This window comes from Miniopterus schreibersii, assembly GCF_964146895.1.
Source record: "Miniopterus schreibersii genome assembly, chromosome: 7".
NCBI lineage: Eukaryota > Metazoa > Chordata > Mammalia > Chiroptera > Miniopteridae > Miniopterus > Miniopterus schreibersii.
Genome location: NC_138108.1, coordinates 31830657 through 31849140, shown reverse-complemented (window position 1 = coordinate 31849140; position 18484 = coordinate 31830657). Strand labels below are relative to the sequence as shown.

The 18484-nt window shown below is 36.2% G+C and overlaps 1 protein-coding gene across 4 annotated transcripts in view; it reads left to right on the top strand.

Moving 5' to 3' along the window:
* Window positions 1–18484, top strand: part of GULP1 (GULP PTB domain containing engulfment adaptor 1) — a 187204-nt gene that overhangs the window by 152950 nt on the left and 15770 nt on the right. For 2 of the 4 annotated variants that reach the window (XM_081143474.1, XM_081143475.1), the window contains 5 exons: window positions 1566–1664; window positions 7408–7545; window positions 11012–11128; window positions 11790–11882; window positions 14263–14298. In XM_081143474.1, coding sequence (XP_080999600.1) covers window positions 1566–1664; window positions 7408–7545; window positions 11012–11128; window positions 11790–11882; window positions 14263–14298 — 483 coding nt within the window. The remainder of the gene's footprint in view (window positions 1–1565; window positions 1665–7407; window positions 7546–11011; window positions 11129–11789; window positions 11883–14262; window positions 14299–18484) is intronic. The other 2 variants (XM_081143477.1, XM_081143476.1) reach the window with 1 other exon arrangement.

Here is an 18484-nt window from a genome sequence, read left to right as displayed (position 1 = left end):
CGATTTTCACTAAAGCAGAACAAATTTCTTCAAGACAAAAATAATTTTCCTGGCACAAATTAGTCGAATTCATGTGCAGAATGTAAGAATGCTTGTTGCAAAAAAGAAAAAAGAAAGCTGCCTGCATTCATAGAACAGGACAGACAGCAAGCTGAAAATGTATACCACCCAAAGTGAAATAAAACAAATAGCCCCCCTCCTCCCATATCAAGGCAGACACTTCAAGGCATTTGTATATGCATTAATTATATTACCCTCCGTAGCAGTGCAAGGCCACGAAAAGAGAAAAAGGCCTTTAACCACTCTCTGCTCTGGGATTGAACTATGTACCATGTGTATTCACATCTGTCCTGAATTAGAGACAAATGCACAATGAAAATAAATATGACACACAAAAGAGAACTGAAACCCTACCCTGCCTCATGTGTACTCTATTTGAGTCAGGTTAGGATGATCCATATGCTGAAAAGATGGTAAAGAGGGGTAAGAGATCTGATTCTTTTCAATAATTTTTTTTCTTCTTGTTTTCATTTCTTTAAAAGAAAGATGGGGGAGGGAAGAAAGAAGGAACACAGGGAGAGAGTAGCATTGCTAGACAAATCAGGACAGTCAATACCCTTTAAATTTCAATTAAACAATGAATAATGTTTTTTACTATAAGTATGCCCCAAATATTGTAAGGGGCATACCTATACTAAATAGCATATATATGTTATATGTGTATAAACATATATAGAGTGTATATGTATATTCTAAAATAAATTTCTTTTAAGTTAATATTGTTTAGTATCCAAATTTAACCGGGCTTCTGTAATTTCTTTCTGGCACTAAGTCTGGCAGTGTTAGCAGAGGCAGAAATCCTGTATACTAAGTACATGACTATTCTCATTTTCTTTTTGACTTTGTTACAGAACCTACAAGCATTTATATACACTTACTAATTCAATAAGAAAATACAATAAATACTACTATGAAAGCATCTTAAAAGGTTTATTTTTAAAAGCTTGCTATATTTATAATTCTAGACTTAGCCTAGTTGTCTAGTTCTGAATACTGTATTTTAGTTGGGATAATTACTTCAGTTCTTAGCTTGACTTTGAATGTGGTAATCTGTTCCATTTTGTTCATTGATTTGGTTGGGTAGGATGGTATACCAAATGAGGTGTCTAGAAATGGCAAAAGTGGCATACCCAGCACTGGTGGATGCAAGTTCTCTTCAGCTATTAAAAGCGAAAGACCCACAGGAAAAAAAATTGACCTCTGCTTATCTTCCCACAAAGAGTTTTCATTTTCTCAACTGGTATGAATACAATGTTTTAAATATGAAAGAAATACATTAAAAATATTTTTAAAAGTTATTGGAAATCAATCTGATTTTAATGATAGTGATGACAGATACTATGATTTCTAAATATTTTGAGGTTATGTGGGGTTTATAAAACACTTTATAATGGGCAAAAATTTAATGAAAGTTCAACACAACATAAACTCCTTATATATACATATGTTTGTTTTCATTCTTCATAGAAACAGTTATAATTTTGTGGATAATTTTTCATTTGTAGTTTGCAAGACACATCAAGAAGTCTGAAGGCCAGAAAATTCCTAAAGTTGAGTTGCAAATATCAATTTATGGAGTAAAAATTCTAGAACCCAAAACAAAGGTAAGGCTTATTTTTGAATGTCAGAAACACTCCATTCTTTAATTGTAAATATCCTATTTTAATAAATACATAAAATTTGTTACCAATTAGAAACTGTTTAGTTTTCAGTTAATGACCATTTAAAACTCTATGGGATTTTTATGGGGAAAAAGAACTTTTGGGATTGCTTTCTGAGTGGTCGTTTTTCAGCCTGTGATTGGGATGTTATATTTATATTAAGTGCATTTAACAGTATTTAGTCTTGTATTTAGGAATTTTTCCCTGTGTGCTGTGAAAGAGATGCATAAAGTATAGTTTGAAAGAAGACAAAAGTTGTGTGTTGTTTCTTAAAATGTGCTGGACTGACTTAATGCCTGTAGACATAATCAGTGTGTATTATTTTACCAGGGCTGCCACAATAATGTACCACAGACCTGATGTCTCAAAGAACAGAAATTTATTTTCTTGCTGTTCTGGAGGCTGAAGTGGCTTCCTCCGAGGCAGCTCTCCTTGGCGTATAGATGGCTGCCCTCTTGTTTGCCTCTGCGCACGCACATCCGCAGCGTCTCTTTGTGTATCCAATTTTCCTTTCTTATGAGGACACCAGTCAGATTGGAAGGAACCACCCTAATGGCCTCATTTTAACTTAATCACCTCTTTCAAGTTTTATCTCCAAAGACAGTCATATTTTGACGTATGAGAGGGCTTAAGGTTTTAAAAGGAATTTGGGGGGGAACACAATCCAACTTAACACATAAACTTAAGTTCTTGTATTTAAGAGCCTTTTCCCCTACAAATCCAATGAAAAGTAATTTTTCTTTTCATTTTTGGTTAAACATACTGCTTTCTTTTCCCCCCACGTATTTTTAAAATAAATTTATTGGGGTGACATTGGTGAGTAGGATAATATAGACTTGAAGCCTACATTTCTGTGATACATGATCTGTATATTGCATTGTGTGCCCACCACCCAAAGTCATATCATTTTCTGTCACCATATGGTTAGCCCCCTTTACCCTTAAATATCCCCCACCTCCCTTCCCTCTGGTAACCACTGTACTGTTTTCTGTGTCTATGAGTTTCAGTTTTACATCCCACATATGAGCGAAACCTACTGTGGCTTTGCATTCATTAATATGTACTTGTTATGGACTGAATTGTTTCTACCCCAGGTTCCTAGGTGGAAGCCCTAACACCCAATATGACTGTCTTTGGAGATAGGGCCTTTAAAGTAATTAAGGTTAAATGAGGTCTTACCGGGGCCCTAATCCAATGTGACTGGTGTCATAAGAAGAGGGAGAGGAGGGATATGTGAGCACTGTCGAAACTCCTTGTAAGGACACAGCCAGGACGTGGCTGTCTGCAAGTCAAGCTGAGAGAGGCTGCAGCAGAAATCAAACCTGCTGATATCTTAATATTGGACTTCGAACCTCCAGAATTGTGAGAAAGTTAATTTCTGTTATTTAGGCCACCAAGTCAGTGGTATTTTGGCAGCACTCGCAAACTAATACAGCACTTTATTCACAGTGCTTCAGAATTATTGTTCAGTAATTTTAATAAGACCATGAACATCACTTTGGAAAAATTAACATTCAACTCCAATTATTTTACAAATACATATTGCCAATGCTTTCCTCTAACGCTGTAGCTTGCTCACTGACAAATAAATTCACTTTGCAAGTCCAAGGAAACCCTGACCTGTAAACAGATTATGAAAATATTTTTCACAGGTCTGCAACTTTTCACTAGTTCAGTAGTTGCCATTGGTACCTTCATCTATGTGCATACTACACCCCCTGACAATGTCTTGCATTCAAAGTGAGGTCCGTGGACCAGCGTCGTCTGGGAGCTTGTTAGAAATGTAGAATCTCAGCCCTTATTCCAGACCTACTGAATCTGAATCTGCAATCTAAGAAGAAGCATAGTGATTCCTGCGCACACTGAAGTTCACAGGGTTCTGGTGTAGGGCATAGTCTGCAGGCTACGTGCAGTAGCCCACATTTCTCAGCTATAGTCCATGGAATATTGCATTAAAAATACCTGATCCAGTTGCAAAAATAAGTTAAGGCCTCATCTTAGCCTACAGAATCAGAGTCTCCTTGGAAATGTTGCTTTAAAAAATATGTTTTCGGATGACTGGAATATGGCATGGTTACACCCGCGGTTATTGTTCAATTCCAAATTAAAGAACAATGGCATTCCTTCAGATTTTCAAACCATGAATTTAAGACCTCCCACAACTATCCTGTCTAATTTCCTCCTATTATCCACACTCAATATGAAATAACGAAGAGTTGGAGACTTTTCTTTGGTTATGGATATTCCCTGATAGATATTGCTGAGGTGGCTGAAAGCAGACAAAGAAGTGGTGAAAAGAGAGTGGAAGGTCTACTCAAGCATATACTGGGATAGATATATACAGTTTGCTGGGAAGCAAGGCAGTTAAAAATGAGGCAGTGTCTACTGAGAAGGTGGGTTGGCTGAGATGAATTCATCAGGCAAATGGTAGCTACAATAGGTTGAGGAAGCAATAAGTTACAGAGTGACAATGCCATGAAAAGTGCAGCAACCAAGGTATAGTCTTTTTTTTTTTTTTTTTTTTTAAATATATCTTTATTGATCTCAGAGAGAGGAAAGGAGAGGGAGAGAGAGACTGAAACATCAATGATGAGAGAGTCATTGATCGAGCCCACAACCTGGGCACGTGCCCTGACTGGGAATCGAACCCCGATTGCCTGGATCCCAGGTCGACGCTCAGCGGCTGAGCCGGGCCCAAAGCATAGTCTTAAATGCAATTAAAAAGAAAATAATCCTGGTCATGTATTTCCTTTGTGAAATTAAATGGGTATATAGTTGCAAATGTCCACCCAGAACAGATCATGTTAAAAAGTTTCTCTAAAACCATACAGGTCCTGTAACTGTTGTGGAGTGTATGTGTGCATGATTATTTATTGATTCAGTTTCTTACATGAATGTTTAGGACTTGTCAAAGCACACCTTAGAATATGAAGGGCTCATAATACACTTAATGTGTCATTTACATGTGTTTGTTCTTTTTTATTTAAGTCTGCCCATAGTGTATTCTAAACTATAAAAATTTCACCAATACCATAATCTCTACACTATAATCTACTTAACTCTTTTCCTACTACTAAACATTTAGAATGCTTCAAGTTTTTTATTAATTGATAAGCATTTAGAAAATACAAATACGATTAAGTGCAGTATATAGAGAATTTCTTTAGTGTTTAGAATTGACAGTTTAATAATGGCATATCCTTAGAAGAGCACAAAACATAGACTTAAAGATACTATGAGATCACTAACACTAATATCGTGTGTGCATTTATTTCTCTTATAATCATTTAATTTATTTGTAATTTTAATCTTAAATATGATTTAGTAATATGCATGCAATGCAAAGAGTAATAGTGAGAAGACATAGAGATGGATCATGTGAATGCAAATGTAGCACAATGTTACCAGCTGGTGATTCCAGCGTCCCCCATAGTAAGTCTCCCAGAATAACAAACCTCGATCGACAGCCGGTCAACCATATCATTCTGTTCCCTAAACTCCCAGGTCAAATCTCCGTGCCTCCCTCAGCTCTGATGTTTATAAAACATCAGCGAGGGTGGGATTCAGTTCAAAGCAATTAGCCAACTGACTTTTGACCGTCATATTTTACCTTACCCAACTCAATAACACCAGTGCTTTTCTTCAGCGTCACAAAGTCTCAATTTCCTATACTTTAGGAGCTCATTTTCAAGAGGCCCAATTGAATTTTCTCCAAAAGTAAGTTTTCCAAGCTTTTAATAGGAAAGACCATCTCTAGGTTTATCCCTACACACTTGAAGAGTGATCTGGAGTTTTAAAGTCTACACAATGTCTTATAAATTCAGTTATATTACGTATGAATAAAGAGTGACGGACTCTATACCCATATATAGAATGTGTCATTTTTTGAATTCATAAAAGATGTAGGTAATCTAAAACAGGGATTTTCCAGCTCTGCTGAGCATCAGTACTCCTAGGAGACTCTTGAGAAAGCGAATTGCTGGAGTCCACCCAGGCCTTTCAGCGTCAGAATCCACAGAATAAGACAGCATCTATATTATCAAACAAACCAACAAATCTCCCCAGGTGACTTCAATATAGCCTGTTCACAGATATGCATTTAGGAATCACTGAGGAGACATAAGTAACCAGAAAAAAATCATTTTATTTGCTATATAAGTTATAACTTAGTGGGGGGGGGGGGGGGCAACACAATTAAGTATGGAGCCCCTAAAATAAATTTATTTATAGTAAATTATATATGAGGCAGAATTTAAAAATTCATTATTATTCTAATTGGACTTGATAGGAAATAGACTATTTTTCTATCCCATTTGGGTGGATGAAAATGGAAATGAAAAGCAATTTAAATTGGCTCCAGTACCTTTCCTTCTGTGCCATTTCCCTTTCTGCTTTTCTCACTTGTCCTGCAAATGAAGATTATGCAGTATTGGAAGCAGGTGTCATAGGTGAATTGGAACTTGACTTAGTTTTGTTCTAATTCCAATAAAATGTCATCCATGTTAAAGGCTAATTGTGTTCTCACTGTGTTTCATTGTATTCCTGTCTCACCAAACATTAGTACTGCATTTAAAGCTCATAGAGGTCTGTCACCACAACAACAAAACAAAAATCTCACACAAGTAATAAAATTATAGTTTTCAGCTTTCTGGTCTTCTTTTGTAGGAAGATACCTCTGTTAATCTAAACAAAAAGGCAGATGATTCCCAACTTTTGTAACAAGGCTTTCTGTGATCATACTGGTTGGTGAGTGAGTGAGGAACTACATAGGTTTCACCACCAGGTGAATGGTGTGTTCTCATATTACTTATTTTTTTCTATAAATGGAAAAATGAATTACTTTTTCTATATTGTATAGCAAAGATATTTCCTCTTTGTGTATCATTAACATGATTATACAATTAATAAACTGGCATAGACCTTCTATCAGTATTTCACAACTTATAGGGCAACTGAAGGCTATTGTTTGATTGACATTAATGCATTAACATTAAAACAAAAAACTGTCAATTAGAAGAGTCTGGTTGGTCAGACAAAGTATAGGAGAAGGAAAGTCTCAGACAGATGTGGTCATTGTCCATCTCGGCCCTAACCACAAGAAAGGGAAGATGCCCTCATGAAAAACTTCAGTAAGTTGGTCCCTTCTGTTTAGCGCTGTTCCTCCCTGCTGTTGACACAGATGGATCAGGCTATCTAGTAATGACAGAAAACATTACAATCACACAATATACTCCCTCATTTTAATTTTCATGCTTGCCAAGTAACGCTTTGATGACTTTACAATTTGGTTTGTATGCAGGGAAAGAATGCACTATTATAGACAAATTCTCCTCACATTTATTTGTATATCTCATTTATGTACTCATTTTCAGTCTGATGAATGGTAATGTAAACAGAGTGATCAAATCTCAGCAAGCTCAGAAAGCTGACGAACCTCTGATCCTCTGGTATTTTGATTGTATTTTCCTAAGTTCCATTGAAATGACTGTCTTAGTTTAATCCTGAGTCAGGAGGTCTATCTCCATTACATATTTGTTTAAGTTTGGGGTATATGTAATTATAAAACCAAAGTTTGACAGATGATTGCTTCACTTTTAAAGGCATAAGTTGTATGTTACTAACACAAGCTGGTATTTCAGAAAATGGAATAAAATCTCTTCAACTGTTTATTTCTGTGTGTTCACAGGAAGTCCAACACAATTGCCAGCTTCATAGAATATCATTTTGTGCAGATGATAAAACCGACAAGAGGATATTCACTTTCATATGCAAAGATTCTGAGTCAAATAAACATTTGTGCTATGTATTTGACAGTGAAAAGTGTGTAAGTATGCCAGATGTTTTGGGGTGGTTTGTTCTGTTTTACAATCCAGGAATTGTCTTGTTTCCGGCATTAGTAAAGTATTTGGAAATGAATAAAGCCTGTGAATACTTAAACTCACTAATAGATCCATCCTGTCATGAGAATATGCTTAAGGATTTCATCCTTAACTAAATTCTCATGTCAGGAACACAAGCTTGCATGCAAATTTCTTTTCTTAGAACGCCATGCCTGCTTATGTTAATGCATTCATTTATCTTGTAATTATATAATTTTTTTGTAATTTTAATCTCAAATATGATTTAGTAATATACGTATAGTGCAAAGAGTAATGGTCAGCAGAGTATTTTTTTTCTGGAATGTAATGGGTCTGATGAAAATAAATATTTTAAATCCAGGGAATACAATCTGTATGGCTTCTTTAAAAATATCCAATACTTTGAAAATATAGATCTTAATTTTCATTATTCAGAACACTTAATATAATGAATCGTATTATAGGTAATAGAATCGTATGCGCACATGTGTGTGCCTGCATGTGTGCGTGTGTGTTAGCTTATGCATGTAATCTAAAGTTCTTAGCAAGTAAGAACAATCAGGGAATTCTAAAATTAAGTTCTGCAACAGTTCTTTAATCTTCTGGAATCTTAAGGGAAACCCTATGTCTTGATTATAAGCAGAAACTAATGCTAATCATAATCTAGTCTGAGGTCCTCTAATAAAACATAAGATGTGAATTCCAAGCACACATTGCAGTTATGGCTTTACTGAAGGAATAACATTTAACCTCAATAGCATTCTTGGCTTAGACAGGAAAAGAGCTTAATTCATTTATTTGCTCATTTTTCATTCTGTCAAAAATGTCAGAGGACTAATATTATTACTATTATGCAGTTTACTTCTCTGTTTTCACCATGTGAGCTTCTTGAAAACAAATATATTTTTATTTGTCCGTGTAACTCCCATAGCAGGTAGACAATAGATACTCAATGAATATCTTTGGAGAATTAGATGAACGTTATGGAACACCTCATCGGAAAAATATGCTCACCCATGTGAGAAATACTGTGTGCACAATAAGGAATTTTATATTAAGTTCACGTTGTTCTTGAAATTTATCCTGTTGAATGAATACATTATCTATAATGTTCCAAGTGCTTCTTAACCATGATTGTTTGCAGATGTTTTTCTCCAGTGATTGAGAAGATTAAAGTAGACACCTTCTATGTGTAAGACACAATAACCTTTTACCACCTACACCAAGCAGTAAGCTTAGTTGTCTTCCTTACCTTACACATGGAAGTAAACTTCCTTGGGGACCTTTGAAATATTCATGATCAGAGATCATTATGAAGATTAGCCTTATACATATTAAATATATAATTTGAATAGCTCCATAATGATAAAAGAAATTGAATTTATAATTTAATATTTATTAACAGAGATATTTCCAAGCCCAGATGGTTTCACTGGAGGAATCTATAAAATACTTAAAGAAGAATTAACATTCTACACAACCTATTTCAAAAATTTTCAGTTCATTTTGTGAAACTAGTATTTCCCTAGTAGGATAGCTGGACATAGGGGGGAAAAGAAAACTAGCCTGTATTTCTTAGAGTTGTATATGCAATGATTCCAAACAAATTATTAACAAATGTAATTCAGCAAAATATAAAAAGAATTATACACCAAGACCAAGTAGAATTTGCTCCAGTTAGATGCAAGTGTTGTTCAACATTCAAATATCCAACAGTGTAATCCACTGTATTTACAGTCTGAAGAAGAAAAATGATATGATTATAGCAAAGACACTGAATCTCTCTGGCCTGGATTTACTTAAAATATGATGAAAGAGTTGTGCCAAATAGGCCATAATTTATTTCCCACGTTGGTTTTGTGTTTTTTTTTAAGTAATTTTTATACTTTGAGATACTTTTAGATTTATATAGAGTTGTAAGAAATAATACAGAGAGATCCTGTATACACTTTATGCACTTTCCTCCAATGGTAACATACTATAGGAAACAGCACAAATCTTAACCAGTTAATATTGTTGTTAATACAGTAAACCTAGCCCGGCCGGGCGTGGTTCAGCACTTGAGCATCGACCTAGGGTCCAGGAGATCGCAGTTTGATTCCCGGTCAGGGCAGATGCCCGGGTTGCGGGCTAGGCAGCCGATCAATGACTCTCTCATCATTGATGTTTCTCTCTCTCTCTCTCTCCCCCTCTCCCTTCCTCCCTCTGAAATCAATAAAAATATAAAATATATATATTAATATATAAATATATTTATATAAAATATATAAATATATATATTTAAAAAATACAGTCAAGATACAGAAAGTTTTAGGATTTGCAGTAGATTAGTTGAAAATATGCCACTTTTAAGATTTAATCTTACTAACAGTTTTTATGTCATCTGGAGGTCTTAGAATTGAACATGACATATTTGTAATGCATTGAATTCATGCCTTTACCAAACTTCATGTTAATAAAATAAATAGATCTTTAGTGCTTACATTGTGCAAGACACTTTCTATTCATTGAGGTATGAATGGAGAAAGAATGAGGGGATGGAGTTAGGATATTTGTAGCAGTTTCTAGCTGATAGACTAGAGACTGTAAATCGTTTACCCGTCCAAATCCAGATGATAGATATAGTTCAGTTGGCACCGTGTTTTACAAAAATACTATTTACTATCACTTAAAATTGGGAGCTTTCATATAAAGATTCAGATTTCTGACCTCATCTCGCATATTTAAAACTTGACAGCTCTGGGTTGGAATTGCGCCTTCCCACGCATCAGCAGTTAGTTGGCCTGCGTGCCATTCGCCCCATGTCGGGCGCGCCCCAGGTTTCCCGCAGCACCGCCCAGGCGCCGGTCCCGCAGCGCAGCGAGGGGAGCTGCAGGGGCGCTGCGCTTTCCTGTGACAGGCACAGGCAGCTGAGGAGAAGACAAACCAGGGCAAAAGAGTGAGACAGGAGGGACAGGAGGGACGGGGCTCTTGCTTCCAGTTTCAACAGCTATTCATTTAATTCATTCAGCTATTCATTTTTTTAAATGTATTTTTATTAATTTAAGAGAGAGGAAGGGAGAGGGAGAGAGAGAGAGAAACATCAATGATGAGAGTCATTGATCGGCTGCCTCCTGCACACCCCCGACTGGGGATCGAGCCCGCACCCGGGCATGTGCCCTGACCGGGAATCGAACCCCGATCGCCTGGATCCTAGGTTGACACTCAACCGCTGAGCCACGCAGGCCAGGGGCCAAAACATTGTTTTTAATACTGTGCGTGCGTAGGCATTGAATTATTATGTTAGCAGGGAGGACTTGACTCATTGACCGTACCTCTATCCCCAGCACTTGCCCTTTAGAAGTACCTGATATGAATGTTTTTCTTGATTCAAAGAACAGTTGGACACATTATTATTATTAAAATGCAAATCTCTGTTTTGTTTTTACAAAGGCTGAAGAGATAACTTTAACAATCGGCCAAGCATTCAACCTGGCATACAGGAAATTTCTAGAATCTGGAGGAAAAGATGTTGAAACAAGAAAACAGATTGCAGGGTTACAGAAAAGAGTGAGTAAGCTAAGCCTGTTGCTTCACACACTTGTGATATAAGCGCAGGGAAACTTGCATATCATCAAACAGATTTCGAAGGCCTGCCATTCAATTTCCCCCACACTGACTGGAACTGCTTTCACTGTGTTCCTATAAGTTTTCATTCCTGATCCCCTGCACAGTTTTTAACCATTTTATATTGAATTCCCACAAGAACTTAGTGTTCTCATGTGACTTTGCTTCACTTCCTGATGCTTCTCATGGGGATCAGAGCAGCAGAAGCAGCAGATGCTGGGTAAGTGGTTTCCCATGCAGATCAGATTCCTTTGTAATTAAATTACACCCTTTCTCCATTCTCTTCAAAATCATCATAAGCAAGTTTCACTGCCTTGCGGTTATACTCCAAGATTATGGGTACAGATTGCACAGTGCAACAAGAAAACACAGAGATGAGGTATTAAGAACATGAATTTTACACACATGTAAAAGCATTTTTAATTTAGTATGTCTGCCCAGCGACCTAGCATTATGTACTTCTCAAGCTTTATCCAATAATAGAACATAATACATTAAAATTTTAAATAATATGAAATCCCACTCATTAATGCAGTCGTTATAATAGCTGATATTTTCCAGGAATAAATTTCTGAAGGTTATTCAATAATCATTTGCTTTTTAGATTCAAGACTTAGAGACAGAAAATATGGAACTTAAAAACAAAGTACAAGATTTGGAAAACCAGTTAAGAATAACCCAGGTATCAACATCTCCAGTGAGTATATAGAATATGTGCATGTTTTCCTTGGAAACAGGATTTCATGGTGATAAAATGTCTCTGGATCATCAGCTCTGCAGTATTTCTAGTAATATTCTGCAATCAGTAATTTAAAACTACACATGGATAGAGATGAAAGGTGCTAAACGAGGTTAATTAAAAAATTAAAAAATTATCTAGGTAGCTCAGATCAGAGTTGTTTTTCCATCTTGCTCTTTTCACTTGTATTTTTCTAGAGCAATTCAACCCTCCATTTTTTTTTTTACTTTGTGGCATACTCTTCTGTTTATTCTTATTGATTACTATTTACTGAGGTTAGACTTAATGACTTAAGACAATCTACCCATGTAGTACTGAACTTCATCCTAGAAACTGGACTGTTAGCAAGACCAAATTTGGTTTCTTATATTACATAGCAAGGTTTCCCACGGGAATTGTATTTCAGACACTAAAATGAGTGGCAGTCTCTGCAGACAACACTCAAATGTTTAGAGTTAAATTATTTACTTTTGGTTTCTCATAAATTTAAATCCTTTCCCCAATACCATGTATGGTACCATTATTTTGGATTTTGGCTAAGAGAAATTTTGGAGGGAGGTGGAATCTAAAACAATTCCTTTTTGGCAAAGTATATTTAGGATATTTTTCTTTTTGAATCCTCTGTACTAATGATATTCTCCATAAAAGTGTACATTTTATTTTGTATTTAAAAAGTATCTAATATATCATTTATGGCATATACTATGAGCCTAAACACAATTACGGTACTTGCAAACTTTTGAAAAGGATTTTTGTTGCAAATATTTATATGCAAGTTCATTTTGATTCAATCACTAGGCTAACTCAGTGAACACTTTTTAGCATATATGTACATATTTTGCCACCTAGTACTAGAATATTTTACCAGTTCATCATCATGAAGAATGCTTCTATGAGAAGTTATATTTAGGGTTTCAAATTTGGTATGCCCTGGAAATGGGTCAAAAAACCTTTTTGCCTCTACACTCACCCTTTCCCATCTCCCACACTACAGTAGTTGGTACTTCAATTGCTTGGCAAATGGTTCGTGACTGTGGGGCCAGTGTGGCCAAGATGAGAGAGGACAGGAGGGAACTTATGTCCCCATGTATCTTTGTTATTCCCAGTGAGGCGCTGGAGCATCCTCTTCAGGTTGTGGCTTGTTATAATATTTCTTCTTATTTTTTTTCTCTTCACTACCAATTACTATTTGCTTCTCATCAAGATGATTTTTTTTTTGCCTCCCCCGTTTTATTTATTTATCTATTTTTATTGAATTTATTGGGGTGACACTGGTTAAAATTATACAGGTTTCAGGTGCACAATTCTACAACAGCTGCTCTGTTCACTGTGTTGTGGGTTCACCACCCCAAGTCAAGTCTCCTTCCCCCACCATTCATTCCCCCTGTACTCACCTCCCCTTCCTCCCGTCTCCTCTTCCCTCCAGCAGTCACCACACTTGTCCATACCCATGATTTTTTTCTCTCTTTATTTCTGTTTTTCTCAGTCCCTCTACCCACCCAACCCAGCCTCCCCCCTCTGACAGCTGTCAGCCTGCTCTATATCTATGAGTCTGTCTCTATTTTGCATGTTAGTTCGTTTTGTTCATTAGATTCCACATATGAGTGAAATCAGATGGTACTTGTCTTTCTCTGACTGGCTTACTTCACTTAGCATAATGCTCTCCAGGTCCATCCATAGCTGTCACAAAGGGTAAGCTTTCCTTTTTTAAGGCCAAGTAGTGTTCCATTGTATAAATGTCCCACAGCTTTTTTATCCACTCACATACTGATGAACACTTGGGTTGCTTCCAAATTTTGGCTACTGTAAATAATGCTGCAATGAACATAGGGGTGCATATATTCTTTCTAATTAGTGCTTTGAGTTTCTTCAGATATTATCATCCCCAGAAATCGCTGGGTCATAGACAGTTCCATTTTTAAATTTTGCCTCCCCCATTTTAAAGGAACAGAGAGCGTCAGCTCAAACTCCCTCAACCTTCAGTCCCCAAATGGTGCAAAACCCTTTTGGGTCTTGTTGAAAGTCCTATTATAAATCATCCTGTGAAATAAATTAGGAGTATAAAGATAAATGAAGGGGAAGTTACTTTTTCAAGTAGTCTTAATAAGATAGTTGAAAGCATGTAAAAACTAGTTTTACTCCAGTCTTGGTATTTACAAAGGAGTAAAATAAGATCCGTTGCCATTTGAATGCAAATGCAAAGCTTGTTCATTGTGTATCCTCTGTCCCTAGAAGAACTAAGGGTATCATGGTGAGGGCCAGGTGGATTCGGGAGTTGCAGAGGAGTTTGGGGCATGTGGATAAAAAAGCACTTCCCTCTTTTATCTCCTGAAAGCAGTTGCCCTGGATAAGCACTACGGCAACAGAGAAGAAGGTGGGTCAGGTTTGGGGTTATGCATGTGCCTTGGTTATCTCACGTGGCTGCCAAGTCGGCTTCATAAATGGCAAAGGGCAGGAGGAATGAAGATATGACACTTGCAAATTTCTGTGACCCTCTGGCTGAGATGACCATTACAAATAGTGAGCATGAATGTTGGTATATAAATGAACACAGTTCTCATTGGTGGAGTCAGTTATATAAAAAAACACACCAAAACACAGTTATTCAAATAACCAGTCATAAAAATGGATTAACTCTCCTGAAGTTGTTTAATAATTTTTATAGGCTTTGTTTGTGTTCATTTTAGTACTGAATGTGTCTCAGTAGAGTGCTTCAAAGACTATAATTAAAAGAGTGAATTAAAAAAGAAATCATTTTCTCTAAACCACTCTTTTGCATTTAAAACACATGTAGAAAATGTATTTCATCAATCATTATGCAAATTACTCAAATTATAAATATGTGATTTACTTATATTCTTTTGTCACATAATATCTTTCTCAGTATTTTTTTCTTTAACTTTTAAAAAGGTACATGTCTCATAACTTGTCAGGCTCCTAAAGTCTTATTACATGATTTTTGAAATTGCTGATACACTGGGTGATGTACGTCTTCTTTAAGATAAAGCTAGAAAGTATTTGAGTCTTGAAAGAAAATGAACTCAACATTTTTGAATTGCTAAAATATATCTGGTTAACTCAAATATTTTTGAAAATATTGTTGTAGGAGCTTATTAACAATTTTTTAAAAAATTTGAAGAGCATCATCAAATATTTTTGCATTTCATTTTCAATTTTATATAGCTGTGAAATAAATTACTATAAGTACATCTATATTTACTTCACATCTATTAAAATGAGCTCTCAATTTTCTGATATTAAAAATAACTTAGAATAAGTAGTTAAATTACCTAAAATTCTTCTGTAAGTATGAAATGTTGACATGGTGATAAATATCCACTGTTCTGAAGGTTTGTGAATGATTCGAACTATTGAAATTTAATTTCAAAAACAATGAAAATTATAAACAATTAAAATACAAATTTAAATATAGGCACCCCATTGCAGTGGGTCTGCAATAAAGCAACTTTCTGTTAGGTTAGAAATGCTTTACATTTGTTCTTAGGAAATTTGAGCATTAGCTTTACAGGAGGAACTAACAGGACCCCAAGCACCTCAGAGGGCCAGCTGGTCTAGCAAAGCTGATGCACAGTAAATGCCTGCTGGACTTACAACTCTGGAAACGAGACTCTGCAGGTTTTGTTTGTTTGTTTGTTTGGTTGTTTTGCTTTCAGAGGACTGAAGGACAGCATACTTCAAAATTGCTAAAGTTCTCAGCAGTTTGTTTAAAGGATTAGAGACAGCAACTAACACATTAATTGAAGAAGCATTGAAATGAATTATGAATCCCATCGTGCACGTTGAAATTACACTCTAGGTGTGTTTTGTATATACAGTTAATTTGGTGTCAGATTCTCCATGAGCAGAATAGTCACTGGTGTGTGATGGTGGGACAAACCCTCAAGACAGATGACCAGCCCTCAGTCAATGGGAGCCAAATTTTCCTAAGTGGGTCCCGGGCTTGATTCTTGGTTAAGGGTATGGACCTCAGTTGCAGGCTTGATCCCCGGCCCTGGACTGGAAGGTAATTCTTTTGCCATGTAAATTACTCCAATTCAAAAGTGGTTCTCTATAAATAATTTAAGATTATATTTAGTTAATAAAAATAAACATATAAACACAATAATTTTCTGAACTATCAGGATTTGCTAGTCACACACAATATAGTCCATATTAAGCAATTGCTAGTCAAAATAAAATAAAAGATTTATCTCCAATGTTAGTTTTAAAATAGTCTCTTTGGGAAGAGGAAAATAAGAGAACAAAAGTAGGAATGGAATTTTGGGGGGTTTGGGGCATTGAAAGTAAGGTAGAATATGAAATAATGTAAATTCCTGGCATGGATGTTGTTCTTATAGTGTGTGATGAAGTAGCAGATAAAGTCAGTTATGGGAAACATCAGAAAAATGAGAGGTAACATTTTTGGTAAAATTTAATTGGATAACCAAAAGATCACAAGCAATCTTTTCTAGCAAGGGATCGAACATTAAAGTTGAATTTCTGGGCCTAGCCGGGTTTGCTCAGTGGTTAGAACCTCGGGGTTCTGAAGGGTCCCGGGGGAACTGAAGGGTCTCGAGTCTGATTCCTGGTCAAGGGCACGTACCTCGGTTGCAGGCTCGATCCCCTGCCCTGGTTGGGGCGAGTGCAGGAGGCAACCAATTCATGTGTCTCACATCGATGTTTCTCTCGCTCACTCCCTTCCACTGTCTCTGAAAAGCAATGGGAAAAATATCCTCAGGAGGATAAATAAATAAATAAATAATAAAGTTGAATTTCTGTAACATGGAACAATAGTTCAAAAGAATCAGATCTAATTAGAAATTTCAGCCTTACTTAAGGTGTTGATTTTTTTATTCTATATTAAATTATAGATTAAGAATGTGAGGCCCTGTTGAGTAGCATGTTCCAAATGGAGAAGCTTTGTATTTAAAGGAGTCGCTTGTATGTGGAAACAGGTGCATTTCTGTACTTTCCTCAGAGACACCCTAAGGAAAGGTTGCTGCTGTCAGCCATTTAGGTGTAATGTGAGTTGGTAATACTGATTAATTTTGAAGATGCAAACTAAGTAATTTTAAGTTTAAACTTTTAATGAAAATCTTCAAGAATTCTGAAGTCATTTCAAGGTTTGATTGTGTAAATGTAATATATTTTTTATTATTTCTAGTTCCACTAAGTCATTATTGGTATTTTAAAGTAGTATCTTACGTATTACAGTGCCTATCACTTTGATAATTATTTTCTCACATTGGCCAATTATATACATTTGATACAGTTGTGATCTATTATGGCAGCTTGTAAACTATTTATGGAATATGAAATATAGACACAAGATGTTCTAGGCCCCTGGATGTTAGCAGCATATGAATTTCAGCTGTTAAGAACCTTGTACCTCATGACGAGAGAGAGGGAGATGGATATTAACACATAGGTAAATGAATAAATAAATTTAAAAATTGAGATCTGATATATACTGTGTATGGAATAAAGTAGAGTAGGATAGAAGGGAATGAGTGGGAGCTTTTATAAGAGATAGTTATCAGGGACGCCCTTTCTGAGCAAATGGCATTTGAATGGAGGCCTGAATGATAAAAAGTCAATGCAAAGGGCTGAAAACAGTAACAAGACCTTGTGCCTGAAGGAGGAGCCAAAAAAGTTGGAAATGACCTTGAAGAGAGAATCAGAGCCCAGGGGCCATGGTAAAGGTTTTGTTGTTCGTTTAATTGCAGTGAGTGAGAGGTCACTGAGAGGTTTTAAATGGGATTAGGGTATCATCTGGCTGCTGCATGCACCATGGGCTATAAAGAGGCCAATGTGAGGTCCCCAAAACTGGCTAGGACACTATTGCAGTAGAGCAGGACAGGGAGAAGGGTAAATTGGTCTAGAATTCTGTCAGTTGAGGCAATGAGCACATGTGATTTTTGATACATTTTGGAAGTAGAGTTTGCAGCATTTACTGATGATTCGCTGGGCTCTGTAGGATAAAAGAATGGACAGGATTGTCCCTTAAGGTTTTATCCTGAGCATCTGGGTAGTGGTGCCATTTTCTGAAATAGACATGACTTGGGGGCCATGAACGATAAAGAATCAGTATTTCAGTTCTGCTCATGTTGATTCTGCCTGCTGGACAGAGATGTTTAATAGATGTAGAATATACAAATCTGCAATTGAAGAAGGAGGTCTGAACTTACGGTACTTGAATGAAAAAGTTTGCTCTTTTTCTATCATCATGTGAACTCTTGTTTATTGTTTTGGTTAATACACTCAGTATAAATTTGCTCCTGGTGAGTTTATGGAGTGGTTTAGTTCTAGCTAAAGACAACAAAATAAAAGACCTTTTTTTTTCTTTCTTCTTCTTCTCAGTATTAAAATTAAAAGACATTTCTCACTATGACAAAAATGTGTATCTTTAATATATATATCCCACCCCCTTTTCGCTTAAAACCAATTCCTTAAATGCATGATGAGTGAAGACCGCTTCTATTTTTCATTTTCTCATGTATAAATTGCAATGCTATCTTTTCGCTTGTTCTTGACAAACAGAATGCATGCATGTCTCCTGA